This window comes from Falco cherrug, chromosome 5 (genome assembly GCF_023634085.1).
Source record: "Falco cherrug isolate bFalChe1 chromosome 5, bFalChe1.pri, whole genome shotgun sequence".
In the NCBI taxonomy this organism is placed as follows: Eukaryota; Metazoa; Chordata; class Aves; order Falconiformes; family Falconidae; genus Falco; species Falco cherrug.
In genome coordinates, this window is record NC_073701.1 from 8,440,036 (window position 1) to 8,455,878 (window position 15,843).

The window sequence follows — 15,843 nt, forward strand, 5'->3', positions numbered from 1 at the left end:
GAAGTTTAAGCACAATGAGACTGCAGGAGTGACTATGAAGGCAAGTGAGGGGCAGCAGGGGGAACACCAAGACATCTAAGGGATCAGGATTAAATGACTACTTAAAATACATCCAAGAGCAGTCTGGTCCCCACTTCCACAAGTGGAACTGCAGCAGCTTTAGAGCCATTTTCAAGAATTTTGCTTCCCAGAGGGATGGTCTAAGTGCAACTGTCTCCAAAATGCCCTCAGTGTAGTAAGACAAAAAGGATAAGAGACCTTTGCAAGTACAAGGTGCATAAAGCTAACTACTCTCTTCTAAAAGCCTCACCAGGAAATCTTTGCCCCAAGAGAAAAACGTACTTGCACAGGTGTGCTAGCAGAGCATCCCAGTTACAGAAGTGTTGCTGCTGGCTTGAGTGTTCAGAACAGGAAGAAGCCTTCCGGTGAAGTACCAAAACTCTAGTGTTCTAATAACTGGGTACAGCTGTGGAAGAGCCACCGAGACCACCTTCCCAGCTAGTGTTCTGTCTTACCAGCTAGCACGGAGAGTAGCTAGCTCTGTGAGGTTTCAAGCCGGCCTGCAGGCTTTGCCCAGGGTAATCGGCCCAGACCACATCCATAGCTGCTGGAGACTGAATAGCGGCCAGATCGAAGGGCCTCAGGAAACTCTCCCAAATAGAGAAGAGCAGAGAATAAGAGCCTTTTTCCTCTTTCTAATGCCCTAAACCAGAGGAAATTGAGGCGGTTTGGGGTACTTTAAAAATAAAATTGGAAAAAAAACCACCCAAGTTGCAATACCCAGCTCACATCCCCAGAAAGTTAGCCTCAGAATAAAAGCCACAAGAAAGAACACAGGTGGGAGAATTTTGCTGCCACAGTTCTCACCACTGGGCCTACTATACATTTCTTACCCAGACAAGTGTGAGCTGAGAAGGGGAAGGAGACTGTCCCTTCACCAGAGAATAAACCACTGTCCCACCATAGTTCTTACTGTGGCATGGATATGCAATACTTGTAACAGTGCCAAGTCACAAGGCCAGGGCTCAGGATAGTGACGCAGGAACATGAAATGCTGACTGGTGGGATTACCTGGCTGTCATCTAGTGCAAGTAACTACCAAATTATAAAAACAGGCTTTTTTTTTAAAAAAAAAAAAAAAAGCTATTTCCAGTTAAAACATCTCAATGACAATGAGGCCTTTGCATGGGGTGGGAGAAAGGAGTGAAAATGAGATAAGTTCCTCCAGTGAACCCGCAAACCAAACAAGGAGCCTCAAGATGGGGCACCCACCTGGAGCTACAGCACAATGGCAGCAGGTCTACTCAAGGACTTGCATAACTCCTCCCACAAGAGCACAGGAACATTGAGCACTATCAATTGCACCAGACAGGAAGAGTAGTGCGTGCATAGGGAGGCTCACTCCTCACCACAGACATAATTCAAAGAAGGTTTTGTGTTGAGACTACCTCTCTCCTTGCCCATCTTGTGAGGAGTCAGCATGTTCGCTTTAGGTTCAGTGGTTTCACTGTGGGATCAAAAATAGTAAGTTCTGACTGAAGTGAAGATCTGGTTTAAAAAGGAAGGATTGTCCCGATTTGTTTCTGATTGAAGACTAGAGAGGTTTGTGCCCCCTCTGATCCCATTTGGTGCCTCTAGAGCCTCTTGGTCATCAGTTTGTCCCATTCCATTGCTTTGACCATTCAGAACTGGACCCAGTTGGACTGCTGAGGAGCCTGATTGGGAACAGCACTGAAATAAAAGAAAGGAGAATCAAAGGAGCAGATCTAGTAAGACTTCTTAACTTACAGCTCTTCCAGTGCCCGTCAGGACATTACGCTTCTTGTGTACAGTTCCCTTCACCAGTTTACCTGGATGCAGTGCTGAAGTCTCCCCAGAGGTCTGTGGTAGCTGATGCTGGTGCCTTGGATGCAGATGCAGGGGCATCTAAGTCTAATAGAATATCTAATGCAGAAGAAAACAAAAAGGAAAAAAAAAAAAAATCAAGGTAATCAAGAAGAAAACCTTACAAGCATTTAAACTGTCATCTTACACAAACTGCTGCATGCAGGCACAGAGAATCTTTGAAGGGACTCCAGCTATCCCACCAGAAGAAGGAAGTTACAACTTTGCTGAAAGTGCGCAGAGCATCCAGCTCATGCCGCAGGGGTACACTCTTCAGGCACTCTTCAGTCCCCGTGCAGCACACCAACTGGCAGATTTGTGACGTAATACCTCTCCCAACAGACATGGCTTAGACTCAGCCCAAGCTCAGCAATTATTAACAGTTGCCAAAAAGGCACCACCTTAACCATACGAACCATGCACTGGAGCCCCGCCCTATCCAGAAGCTTGTGGTTTCTTCTCACTGATCTGCATACAGCACTGCTGAAGTTTCTGGCTTCATTAGGGTATCATCAGCTCTCCAGACACCTCTGTATGGTCACGCTTTTCACACAGCATCCGGAAGACTGCAGCAACCTCTTTGTTACAGAATCACAGAATGGTTTGGGTTGGAAGGGACCTTTAAAGACCATCTAAGTCCAAACCCCCTGCCACGGGGAGGGACACCTTCCACTAGATCAGGTTGCTCAAAGCCCCATCCAGTCTGGCCTTGAACACTTCCAATGATGGAGCATCCACAACTTCTCTGGGCAACCTGTTTCAGTGTCTCACCACCCTCACAGCAAAGAATTTCTTCCAAATATCCAATCTAAATCTACCCTCTTTCAATTTGAAACCTGGGCCCTTTGTCCTGTAACTACAGGCCCTTGTAAAAAAAGTCTCTCTTCATCCTCCTTACAAGCCCCCTTTATACACTGAAAAGGCTGCATAAGGTCTCCCCAGAGCCTTCTCATCTCCAGGCTGAACAACCCCAACTCTCCCAGTCTTTATTCACAGGAGAGGTGTTCCACCGGCCTTCTGATCATTTTTGTGGCCTTCCTCTGGACCCGCTCTAACAAAGCCATGTCTTCCTTGGACTGGGAACCCCAGAGCTGAATGCAGTACTCCAGGTGGCGTCTTAAGAGTGGAGCAGCAGGGAAGAATCACCTCTTTCAATCCGCTGGCCATGCTTCTTTTTGTGCAGCCCAGGATACAACTGGCTTTCTGGGCTGCAAGCAAGCGCACATTGCTGGCTCATAACCAATTCTTCATCCACCAGTATCCCTAAGTCACTGTCTGCAGGGCTGCTCTCAATCCACTCATCCCCTAGTGTGTATTGATACTGGTAATTGCCCCACTGCAGGTGCAGGAACTTGAACTTGGCCTTGCTGAACTTCATACACATACATGCGTGTATATGCATACATACACACATATATGAAGTTCAACATATACATTTTAATGATTATTTTTATATGTAATACATACTATATAAAATTATCTACATATTTTTAATATGTATAGCTATATCCACAATCCCACTACACTTTGCACCTCTTTCTGCTGTTCATACTAAAGCTTGCAGTCTCCCTATTCAAAGATTGCCAAGAAGTGCTTTTCTTGCATCTTTCAAGAAGAACCACAAGTCTAGCTGTATTTTTCTGCAGAAAGCAAGTGACCATGCAGTACTTTTCTGGATACCCTACACAGCTCTGCTAGTGCCCCTAAAGCACACACAAGTTCAGAAAAATCCAACTACTTAAATTTCATACCCATCCCACTGTCCTAACTGTTTTGACCAAGTCGCTTGGTTTCTCCTTTCGCAAAGAGAGAAGCTACAATTCAGTCCTTGTTGCAAGGAGAACAAGCAAGTACTATTAAACAAGCACGGAGATCCTCACGTCAAACACAGCAAAGCCCTCAGGAAAAATTATGTCTCACAGGCACTACTGGCACCAGACTGAACACCGGTTCTCTAAAGCAGGCCTCCTGCCTCTCTTTGCACCTACTAGTATCCAACAGACTGTTTGCTGTACGCTGACATTTACCTGCATTGCTCACAGTACTGGATTTCTGCACGGGTGGCGGTGTGACATGGTTGGCAATGGCTGTGGAAGAAGGGGGAGGTATAGGAGGGACTGCAATTTTGCCTCCTGGTGGGGGTGGCAGCAGGCTTAGGCCCCCCGATCCAGACACACGGGGTTTAGCTGCTCCTCCTTTCTTTGTTGTCATGTTCTGTATAAAAAGAAAGGACAAGTGAGGAAGAGTCTCCACTGGCATATGCAGAGAAAGAAGCAGGGTAAACTGTGCTGCTTACCCCAATGTTCAGTTTGATGGTCTGCCCTTCCTTAAACCCCAAGTCTAATTTGGGACGTGTGTCAGCTTCCTGGGACTCCTTGGAGATCTCAGTCTCCTGCTTCACCCACCTAAAAAGAAGAGGAAGATGTAAGACCCTGTGGCAAAGGGGAATGGGGTTTCAGAAAAATGCATGGCTCCTCTCCCCATCCCGCCAAAGAACTACCTTGCCTTGACAGACCAGCTACCTCCCTACTCCCAGTGTAGTACAGCAAAAAGCTGGGACCACCACAAACCCAAGAGACTTTCTACACTGCATCTGTAGTATCACAGGACCTAAGCTTAAGACTTATAGATCTGACTCTGCAGGACTCTCAGCTCATACAACAGTTGGCAGCACACTCAAGTGTCCCTGATGGAGCCAGAGTAGGACTTCAGGACCATCCCATGGAAGCCTGCACTAAATGAACATGCACCACCACCCACCATGTTCTACAGGCCAGAGGAAAAACAGCATTCCAGAAAAGCACAACTCACTTGAAGTGATCCTGCAAAGAGACGTTGAAGTCAAAGGCATCACCACGATCCGTGAAGCCAATGCCTATAAAAGCACTTCGTCCTAGCAAGGAGACAGGAGGAGTCATTGGAGGTGCCCTGCAAATGGGCCCTTGTGTTCATTTACTCCAAAATCCTTCTGCTTCTCCTACACCACTCTGTGCTGCCTCCCTCCGACACACCTGCAGCTGGACGCTAGCAGCTCACAGCAGTTCATTGTTCCTAGACTTCAGGATCCACCCTTCTTCCCACGTGGCACTCTCAGAAACTGAACGTTCCTTCCCAGCCCCTGGACTCTGCGCAACATAAAGAACCCTCCTATGTTAACCTTGCCTTCCTAGCCCTCTAGGCACACTACCCAGACCTTACAGTATTCCCAAAACCATTTCAATCCACCTGGCGCACACCCAGCTCCACCAGGCTAAGTCTCCTCCACCCCTAACCCTTGGCACATACACGATCTTGCAACTCACCAGTCCCATCCTGAATTCGAATGACAAAATAGCGGCTGGAATCTGTCACAGTCTCTACTGCAATGCCAGGGTACTGATCTATAGGAGCCTGGGCAAAGAGTTCTCCTGCAGACAAAGAATTGAGCGTTGAGAGCAACCTCTTGCTAAAGCATGGCCAGGGTTGCCACGCACAGCTCTGAGCAGGCTTAGAAGCACAGGCTCATAAGCAGCAATCATAGTCACAGTCTTGTCAAGCCACAGCCTTTCCCTTACCTGAAACCTTGTCCTCCAGTTTTATGTATGCAGTTTTGCCTTTGGAGGTGACACGAAGCCGCCCTGTCCAGTCTGGATGGTCCAATTTCCAGTCTGATGCCCTAAAAAGAAAAGCAATTGTTCACTGACCATGCATCAACGCCTCCACTTATGTCCAACCATGTCAGCAAAAGTCTCTGCTCACAAACCTTCATCACCTCCAGCTGCCTTATTCCACTTCTCTCCCCAAACAACATATGAAGCCTCAGCTCCTCCCTGTTGCTGCCAGTCAACACACAAGGCTCTGACCAGCCTCTTTCCGCTGGGTAAAGGCAAACAGATACAGTCCAGAAAACAGCAACTCTGACTTTACCTTGATAAGCTTGCAGACGCGTGAAGACTGAAACTCACTTGGAACAGCAAGCCCAAAAGCAACTAATAAATGACTTGTGAGCATCAGGAAGACCCCAGAGTTAGTTACTAGCATGTTGAAAAACTACTCAATTATTCTACCCTATTGCTGTAAAATGGTATCAAGTACTTCTGGGCAAAGAGGCAACTAGCTTACACTAGGGAAAACATCATATGCACAGCCATCTTGACTAGCCCAAACTCTTTGCTACAGACTGTTGTGAAGGGAAAAAAAAAATATCAAAAAGGCCCAACCTACGGATTTTACAACTGGAAACAAACACCTGTGGCCAGACACGACATCCACAGTGGCAATGGTTTGCCAAGGTCATCAAACCTTGTACCACCAACAGCTATGGGCGCTTCAGAGCGCAAACCCCCTTCTCCAGCAGGTCTGTGGGCTCGGCCTGCAGCTGCGCTCCCCTGGCTCTAGCTAGAGAGAGGAGGGCTAGGGAGAGGAAGCATTTTTAACTCCTGGTCCTGCAACCTGTTCTCAAAAACCATGCTGAACTCCTGCCTTCTTCCCTGCTAGCTGCGAGAGCCCACAGGCCAAGTTCTGCATGCCGCTACACCACACCGCTGACAGCCCAGGGAACTGGGCAAACCGGGGGCAGCGGCCAGCCCCGGAGGAGCACGTTGCTCAGGTGCCCTCACGGGATTCACAGAGCGGCCGCTGCTCCCCACGGCGCGGGGCACACGCTGCCGCCGCCGGGCCCACAGCCCCCGCCACAGGCGGCTCAGGCCGCTGCGGGCCAAGGCCCCGGGGGACGGGCCTGACCCGCCTGCAGCCGCGGGCCACGGCTGCCTGAGACCGCGCTCGGGGCTGGACGCCCCAGCCCGGGCCCGGCCCCTGCAGCCAGGGCTGGGCTGGGCCGCACCGAGCCGGAGCGACCCTGGGCCCCGCGCACTGCCTCACCTGTACCCGCGGTTGGAAGTGCGCGGCGGAATGCGGTAGACGTTGACATCGGGCTTCACACAGAGGACGGACTCGTACTCCAGCTCTGCCGCCGCCATCTCGGCCGCCGAGCCCAACCACCCGGCACGGAGCGACGGGCGGGAGCCTAATAACCGGGGACGCTTCCGACCGCCATCTTTGATGAGGGCAGACAGCGCCTAGGGACGCTGGGGCGGCCGGGCGGGAAGCCAGCCACGTCAGAGGCGCGGCAGGCGGGCGGGCAGGCAGGCAGGCGGGCGGGCAGGCATCTTGGATCCTGGCAGCTCAAAGCGCGGGGGCGGGGAGGAGGCCATCTCGGAGCCCATCTCGGAGCCCCTTCTGACACAGCAGGGGGCGTTGGCGCCATCTTGGATCCTGGCAGCTCCGCACGGAGCCTGCCGCGGCCATGTTCGGTTCGGGCCGATGGAACGGTGCCGGGCGCCGTCCTGGGCCTGGGCGGAGCCGTGGCGGGAGCGGGCAGAGCCGGGCGGGATAAGGCGCCCCCGGGGAGGCCGGGTCCGCGCTATGGGGCGGCCCTGACTGCCGGCAGCCCCGCGGGGGGGCCGGGGGAGGCCCTGAGGCACCGGCCTCCCGCCAGCCCGGTACGCGGCGGCACCGAGCGAGAGGCGGCGGGGTCAGGCCGGGCCGAAGCACGGGGCTGGGCTTTGTGCCGCCACACGGTTGTCCTGGGGGGCTCGTGGGCTCCTGGTCGGCCGCGGGCCCGGGCGCTGCCCCCCGGCGCGGGGTCCTTTCTGCAGCCTTGGGCCGAAGCTTGGGGTTTAAGCGAATGGAGTTTGGTGTGGCCTGTGGCGCCAGGCTCGGGAGGCCTGTGGCAAAACGCCAAGCCAAAGAGCAGACGCAGCACAAACCTTTACAAGCTTTGCAGCTAGAAGTGGTGAAAATGCCTGCTATGTAAACGTTAACTTCAGGAGTGTGACTTCCCAGAAATGTGGCCAAAATAAGTGTATAGATGCTAGTTTTATTTATTAAATATGGTAAAACTACTAGCATTTAAGCTGCTGGGTTTTTAATAGTGACTTTCTAGTGACAACTGGCGTTGCAGTTCACTGCTATGCAGTAGCCTATGCCTGAGTCTCTAAAAAGTACTAAATACTTACTCTGAAAAGTGGAAGACAAGGTGTGAGAAAAGTTACAAGCAAACTTACGTATCCACAGAGCCAGGGGTGGGCGTAGCGTGAGCTAATTGTGCTAGGAAGCAATTTAAGCTCTCCATGGAAGACAGTAAGCACAGTTTATTGCTGAGGGTAAAGCAAAAAGTGAATGAAACAGCACTACGTTTGAGGAATTACTTTTTTCCGGTAGGGAGTAGTGTTAGTCAGTGCAGTGAGAGCTGAAATGGTACCTGGAGGTTTGTTTCTTGCTGTTCCCAGAGATAAATGGAACAAGATGGTAATGAACCTCAGTCACAGCAGTCAAACAAGCTGTCCTGTCAGGCCAAGCATCCAACTAGCCCAGCACTGTATCTCTTGACAGCAAGTGGTGCAGAAAAACTTTGAAACAAAGAAACGGGGTCTGTACTGGTGATTCCATAGCCCTAGTAAGTGAAGATATTTTGAAGCCAAGGACAGGAATTATCTTGGGTCATTAAGAATAACAAAGTAGGATAGTTGTAATTTAACTAGCATATCTAAATGTAATAAGCCTAGTTTTCCCCAGAAATTATGCTCGCAGCTGTACGAGTAGATACACGGGAAAGACGCGTGACTGGGGTGAGCTAAGTACCTGAACAGATACAGAATGACGCAAATGCGCAGCTTCCTTTTCCCTTTCCCTCTGCCAGCTTGCTCTGCCTCCCTGCAGTGGGAGGGAGGGGCTGACACGCTCTGCTTTGTGGCAGATTTCGATGCCCCAAGGAGCAGAGGCTCACACCCTGCTGTGTGGGTGCCCTGCCAGGCTGATTGCCGGGGCGGACAGGTACCAGCCCAGAGAAGAGAGATTTGAGCCCTTTTATGCAGCCTGCACAAGAGCTAGTAGGAGTAGACAGCACTGATAACCAATGCCACAGTGTAAAGGCAGGCTCTGCCTCCCTGCTTGCAATATGCTAGTGTTGCATTGCTTGCCAGGCTGCCAGAAATAAGGCGAAGACGTCAGTGAGAGGCAGACCTTGGAGAGGAACAGAGCTGCTTAAATAAAGCCTATAAAACAGTACGGAATTACACTTTCCTAGTATACTATCCTAGCAATCTGTAGTATAACGGCTCTGTGGGCCAGAGGTTTGGTGTGCATTTGTTAGCAATATTTACAGACTCCTTTAGTGGATTCATCTATTTGCTTTTTTTAAACTTAAATGTTTGGCTGCCCATATCATCCCTGGAGCCGTGAATCTAATTATGCAGTATGAAAAAGTGTAGTTTTGTTATAAACTTCTACCTGATCATTTAATTTGATACCTCCTAGTTCTTGTGCTACAAGAATTCATGTCACCTTCTCCATGTGTGTCTCATATTGCCACTTTGATTCATCTTGGGAAAGAGACATCTTTCTCATCTATTTAGCTTGTCCGCCAAAAGAAGCCATTCTGATCCATGGCTATCTAATAATTTTCTGTATCATTTCTGATTCTATAATTGTTTTTAAGATCGAGGACCACAACAGCATTCGGTATTCAAGAAGCAGCTAAATACTTCCTGTTATATTTACCTTCCGTTGTGTGTTGACATGATTTTTCATAGAACTTTCTGCAGTGACGGGTGTTTTTTCTTCGAATGGTAGTAACTTACCTAGAGTACATCACCACTCTGTGTGTACAGTTGCAATTGCTTTACTGTTTAGTAACTGATAGACTGGTGCAGTTTTGTTGTAACAAACCTGAAATGGCAATATAAGTGGTAACTTGCATTAAGGTTTTAGCCGGCTTGTGGTGGCCAGTTGAGACTGTACATCAACATAAACTTCAATATGATCATCCTCATGGACAAGCTGATGGAGTACGCGCTAGATAAAGCAGTGAGGGGGACTGAATAGTGACTGAAATGCTGGTCTCAGAGGGTGGTGATCAGAAGTACTAAGTCCAGCTGGAGACCAGTCACTAGTGGTGTCTGGCTGCGGTTGACACTTGTTCCAGTACTGTTTAACTTTTTGTTAATGACCTGGACGATGAAGCAAGGTGCACCCTTAACAAGTTTGCAAGTGATACAAAGCTGGTAGGAGTGGCTGATGATTGTGACTGTTCAGAGGAACTGACATTGTGGAGAACTGGGCAGACAGGAACCTCATGTTCAGGAAGAAGTGCAAAGTCCTGTGCCTGCGGGGGGAACAGCCCAAGCACTAATACATGCTGGTGGCTAACCACCAAAGCAGCTTTGCAGAGAATGATGATGTTGTGGTCCTGGTGGACAAAAAGCTGAACGTAAGCCAGCAATGCACCCTCACAGCAAAGAATGTCAATAGCTGACAGGGCTAGATTAGGAGAAGCTCCGCTCTGGTTCATTTTTCAGGCGAAAACGGAAATACTGAGGCTGATTCTTGTATGCCTGCCCTTTGTCATTTCTGCTAGCGGTCTTCATTTCCCAAATCAGGTGTGTACGGAGGAAAACTATTGTTGCACATTTGAAACGCCTTGCCATAGATGTCTTTTCTTGGTATAGTCTTGCCACATTTTGTGCTATCAGCATTTCAGTGAACCACTTCTAACTTTTCATCCGTCAAGTTCCTTCTTTAAAAGAAAAAGAAAACAACAAGACTTTTAATACCCTGAAAGGTCAAAAATCAGATTAAAATCCCTTTGACATGACCAGTTATAGTTTGAGTACAGTGTGCTGTATTTGGTGAACTAAGCTCTCTCAAGCTAGGACAGAAGCTGATCTGGATTGATAAAAATTCCCCAAATGGGATTAGCTAGGTGAATGTGCTAATCTGATAAAACATGGAAGTGGATACAGGACAACAGATCAGACACCTGACGGTGGCATGGCAGGGTTTGGAATTATGGATTATATCAAGCAATGGTCAGCATTATGCCAACAGGCAAGACAACTGATGCAGTTGTCTTATGGAAACTATAGTAAACTATAGTCTATGCTTATCTGTAATGGTTTGACACTGGCTGAATGCCAGGTACCCATGAAAACTATTCTGTCACTCCCCTCCTCAACCAGACGGGAGAGAAAATAGAAAAGGCTCATGGGTTGAGATAAGGACAGGGAGATCACTCCGCTATTACTGTCACAGGCAAAATGGACTCAACATGGGGAAAATTAGTTTAATATATTACCATTCAAATCAGAAAAAACACCTTCCCCCCACCCCACCCCTTCCTCCCAAGCCAAACTTAATTCCCAGTTTCCCTATGTTCTCCCCCCAGGCAGTGCAGGGGGACAATGAATGGGGGTTACGGTCAGTTCACCACATTAGTTCTGCTGCTCCTTCCTCCTCACACTCTTCCCCTGCTCCCATGTGGGTCCTTCCCACAGGAGACAGTTCTCCATGAGCTTCTCCAGCATGAGCCCTTCCCATGGGTTGCAGTTCTTCACACACTGCTGCAGCGTTGGTCCTTCCTATGGGGCGCAGTCCTTCAGGAACAGACTGTTCAAACGTGGGTCCCCCATGGGGTCAGAAGTCCTGCCAGCAAACCTGCTTCGGTGTGGGCTTCCCACAGGTCACAGCCTCCTTCGGGTATCCGCCTGCTCTGGCGTGGGGTCCTCCTGGGGCTGCAGGTGGGGATCTGCTCCACCGTGGACCTCCATGGGCTGTGGGGGCACAGCCAGCCACACCGTGGGCTGCAGCACCTCCTGCCCTCCTTCTGCACTGGCCTGGGTGTCTGCAGTTGTTGCTCCCGCACAGTCTCACTCCTGTCCCACTAGTGCAGATATTTTTTTCCCCCTTTCTTACTATGCTGTCACAGAGGCACTACCCCCATCACTGATGAGCTCAGCCTTTGCCAGCAGCGGGTCCGTCTTGCAGCCGGCTGGCAGTGGCTCCATTGCACATGGGGGAAGCTTCTGGCATCTTTCCACAGAAGCCACCCCTGTATCCCCACCCCCCACCAAAACCTTGCCACGCAGATCCACTGCACTATCGTTCCCTTGCTTTCTATTATTATTTTACTCGGGCACTATATTATTTCGACGATGTTGGGAGAGCTTCATTTGGTTGACTATTTTATCAGCAGATCATATCTAAATATTCAAATATCAGTCATTCTAAACCTTTCCATGATGATGAAAGAACATACTTAGCACACACACTTGCACATACAGGAAAAAAGCAGTTCCTGAAATGTCATGTGAGTTCTTTTCTTCAGTCACTCCAGAGACGAGACTGATGGTACTTGCTCTCTTGACACATCGACATACCTGCTTCACTCAGGTAGGTATAATAAGCTGCAGAATTCTGTTTTCCTCTTCAATTTGCAGTTCCTTACTCTTCACTCCTGAAAACCTCTTTCTCCCCTCCAGTTCCCCCTTCCATTTTCATAACCACATAGCAGCCCTTTTAGCACTTTTGAAAACACAGCGTGGGCGGTATTTTCTTTTTGATTCATCCCTCAGTTTGCTGTGGAGTAGGGATTTGTACTACTATCTTTACAGCATTCCTTGATTCCTTACCCCCTTCATACCAATTTCTGTAGCTATATGGGGAGGCAGGAAGATGCAGCTCTTGCAGCACTGCTCTCCCATTGTCCCTGTAAAAGTCGCTTCTGCATATATCAGCAAGACCACGGGAAATGGAACAAATTTGTTAGTTTTTAATTTAAGCCCCTTGCTGCCTTCCCATGACTTCTTTCACAGCTTTCCTTGCAGGTCACCCTCACCTAAAAGCCTCTTAGCAGTTGTTAGCAAAAAAATGGTAAATTACAATGTTTGTAAAACTGTTTATCTCATTTTCTTCATGATGAAGTGGTTCTAACACTTACGTGTCACTCCACATTTAGACTATATGCTATACAAGAAAGAGATTGCTGATTTGGGAATTATTTTTTTTTTTAAAATAGTATTGATATTTAGTCCTGCACACAACAGTCCCTGACTGTCATTTAAGTACTGGCATAATAGAAGTTAAAATAGAATCAGTCTGGGTTGTCTTATTTGTGTCTCCTCAGCTGCTTCTGCAGAGTGTATTCAGCTGTCACCTCTGCAGTTTCCTTGCGTTCTGGGACCTTTCAGCAACACAGCTGTCTTCATTGATTCGGCAAGGGTTTAGTTAACAGGGGTTTTATAAACAATTCTATTAATGCCTAAAGGACAAAGATCAGGCTATTTTTCTGTTTTACCTTGACTTTGCTAGGTTTACTTTCCCTTCTAAATTTACTAAGATGTAAGTCCAAGAATAATTGAGCAATCAAAGTTTTTCCACTACTGGTCTTATAGTTTTAAAACATCACTTAAGTATTCTGTGGCTCAACTTCATTGTCTTGCAATAAGACACCTTTTCTTACATCTAAAATGGCTCAAGAGCATTACTGCTATTACTCTGTGTTTTCATTTTTCTTTCTAAAACTAAATCCCTGTCTGTTCTTCTTAAACTGCTCACTTCTGGCTTTTCGTCTCGTCAAGACTAGGTTTCCAAGAAATGTGCAGAGAGCTCAGAACAAATACAGGGAGAAGGAAGTGCTTGCTGAGACTTCCCTAAAAATACCCCTTAGCAAACAGAGTTGCTGTCCTGTCCTATTTATAGTGTCCAGAAAACGGAGCAGGGTTATTTCTTTAAGACAAGCATTGCTTTCTTAACATAAACCCATTTCACTGGTTGTGCCAGAAGAAATCACTCATTTTAGAGGGAAAAGGAACTAAAATGCTGACTTACCTTTCCAAAGCAGAGCGTATGTAAGGGAAGACAGGAAAGACACCTGCTGACAGTGTGGGCATGTGAGCGGAGAGCTCCAGTTTGGGGGGTAGGCATGTGAACAGACACCTCCATTCCCGAGATTAAAAAGAACCAGACTGAAATCAAAGGGGATGACAGAGGTACGAGAACTGAACGGTACACAGCCCCCTGGTTGAGTAGTGGGCCTTACGTAGCTTAGCCACCATGGGAATGATGGTGGTGTATAATGGTCAGATTAGTAAAAGCCTTTGACAGCTCTGTACTGTCACCTGACTCAGAGACGCTTCAGTACAGATAAAGGGAAGACTTCGGGGAGGAGGTGTGAATTGCTTACTAATTTGCTTTCTGTTCTATAGCTACAGAAATGCCTGAACTCCTGGATCACAGCAGTTCACATGAACAGGCTGCTGTGTATTATGCATCAGAATCCATTGTCTCCATTGTTGTCTTCATCATCGTTTTCATCTTCGGTATCCCTGGCAATGGACTGGTGATCTGGGTAGCTGGTCTGAAAATGAAAAAGTCTGTGAACATTGTCTGGTTCCTAAACCTTGCTGTGGCTGACTTCATGTGCTGCTTGTCCTTGCCGTTTTTTGTTGTTCACCTGGCCCTCCATGAACACTGGCCATATGGTTGGTTCCTCTGCAAAATCATCCCATCAGTCATAATCTTCACTATGTTTGCTAGTGTCTTCCTACTTGTGGCCATCAGCATTGACCGGTGCCTCCTTGTGATGAAACCTGTCTGGTGCCAAAATCATCGGACAGTGAAACCTGTATCAATAATATGCCTTGGCATTTGGATCCTAGCCTTCATTTTCTGCTGTCCTGTCTTCTACTACCGTGACACTAGCACTCTTGAGAACAGAACTCACTGTGGGTACAGTTTTGGAGATTTTGAGGAGCAAGATCATATAGAGGGTTCTGTAAATGAGTTATTGGAAGAATACCCATCTTTAGCCTACAACGGTAATGACACATGGGGAAATTCCTACGAAGATCTCTCTTCTGTGCCGCTTCCCTTAGTGCTAATTAACATCACTAGAGCTGTCTTTGGCTTTGTACTCCCCTTTGGCATAATGGCAGTTTGCTATGCTCTTATTGCTTTCAGAATGCGTGCCAATCAGTTTCACAAGCCACGCAACAAGATGCTGCGAACAATTGTGCTCGTGGTAGCTGCATTCTTCATCTGCTGGGCTCCGTACCACGTAGTTGGGATTCTGTCCATTGTACCTACTCTTGAAACAATGGAGGAGTCATTGATCCTCTGGGATCACCTCTCTACAGCACTTGCCTATGCCAACAGCTGCATTAACCCCCTGCTCTATGTTTTTGTGGGACGGGACTTCAGGGCAAAGGCATGGCAATCAGTGCAACAAATCTTGGAAAATGCCTTTACTGATGAACCAACACGTTCGACCACTTACTCCCTTCATGGAAGCAAGAGTTCAACAGAGAAGGATGTAAGCAGCACAGTGTAATGCAGAACCACTGTAGAAAGAGGGCCATGGGCCCGCACATCAATCACTCTCCACAGCTTTTCTTTTGCTCCAAGACATTTGAGTAATTTGCAGATCCACACACAGGACACCAAGACTGTCCAGATCATAACAGCTAACCGCTTTTACATCCTGCTCTAGAGAGATGGGACATTGGAAGTACCCAGAATAATAATCTGAGGGAAGACTCCGGTGAAGCAGGAAACACAGAATGCTCTATAGAAGAAAGCAAGATCACGTAGTTTAACCTCCAAATTGCTGGATGAGAATGTCATTAGAATTATTTGCGTATGTCTATGTTCTACATCCGTCGTTGATAAACTGCAGATGAAACTAGCTTTGATGTATCTCCTTGGAATCTCTCATCCCATCTTTCCTCTCCTTTGTCTACACTGGGGGTCTAACAGGTATTTTTCCTGAAGATTTCCCTAGAGGACAGCACTACATTTTCTTACAGCAGTACAGCACTTGCCCCAGCCAGCTGCACTGAGCCGATTCTCACGCCCTGGTAGATGCCCAAGATACTTCTTTGTCGCAGCAAACAGTAACTGGTCCGACACACATGCTGTAGCTATGTCCCTTAGCACGCACTCACTGTCCCCAACACTCCCTCCACCACCAGAGTCCCAAATCTTCCTTTCCAAAGAACAGCCAGCCGTGAGACCTTTCAACTCTTTGACATCCTAAAGCCTCAGTCACAAAGTACATACGGGTGTGGGCTGTTAATTTAGCTATGTCCACACCCAAATTCTGTTTCTAAGGTAAAGTAGGTGGGAACTGAGCCCACCTGACGGGCG

General features: G+C 48.0%; 2 protein-coding genes across 2 annotated transcripts; one reads left to right on the forward strand and one right to left on the reverse strand.

Annotated features, from left to right (window-relative positions):
• Nucleotides 1-1,130: 1,130 nt before the first annotated feature.
• Nucleotides 1,131-6,952, reverse strand: NECAP1 (NECAP endocytosis associated 1). Its single transcript, XM_055712518.1, has 8 exons — nt 6,745-6,952; nt 5,439-5,539; nt 5,187-5,291; nt 4,696-4,777; nt 4,181-4,289; nt 3,912-4,098; nt 1,851-1,944; nt 1,131-1,731 (listed from the first exon to the last, which is right to left on the reverse strand). Exons 1-8 carry the CDS (start codon nt 6,840-6,842, stop codon nt 1,683-1,685), a joined length of 825 nt encoding a protein of 274 aa, XP_055568493.1. The 5' UTR covers nt 6,843-6,952; the 3' UTR covers nt 1,131-1,682.
• Nucleotides 6,953-11,068: 4,116 nt separating this feature from the next.
• C3AR1 (complement C3a receptor 1) lies at nt 11,069-15,382 on the forward strand. Its single transcript, XM_005446086.4, has 2 exons — nt 11,069-12,090; nt 13,905-15,382. Exon 2 carries the CDS (start codon nt 13,913-13,915, stop codon nt 15,026-15,028), a length of 1,116 nt encoding a protein of 371 aa, XP_005446143.1. The 5' UTR covers nt 11,069-12,090; nt 13,905-13,912; the 3' UTR covers nt 15,029-15,382.
• The last annotated feature ends 461 nt before the right edge of the window (nt 15,383-15,843 follow it).

Excerpts from the sequence above, each read along its gene's own strand:
- NECAP1 (XM_055712518.1), bottom strand. The coding sequence starts at position 6,842 with ATGGCGGCGGCAGAGCTGGAGTACGAGTCCGTCCTCTGTGTGAAGCCC. Across the intron at positions 5,292-5,438 it reads ACTGGAGGACAAGGTTTCAG|GAGAACTCTTTGCCCAGGCT; the intron begins GTAAGGGAAAGG and ends CTTTGTCTGCAG. Across the intron at positions 1,732-1,850 it reads GACTTCAGCACTGCATCCAG|TGCTGTTCCCAATCAGGCTC; the intron begins GTAAACTGGTGA and ends CTTTTATTTCAG.
- C3AR1 (XM_005446086.4), top strand. The coding sequence starts at position 13,913 with ATGCCTGAACTCCTGGATCACAGCAGTTCACATGAACAGGCTGCTGTG.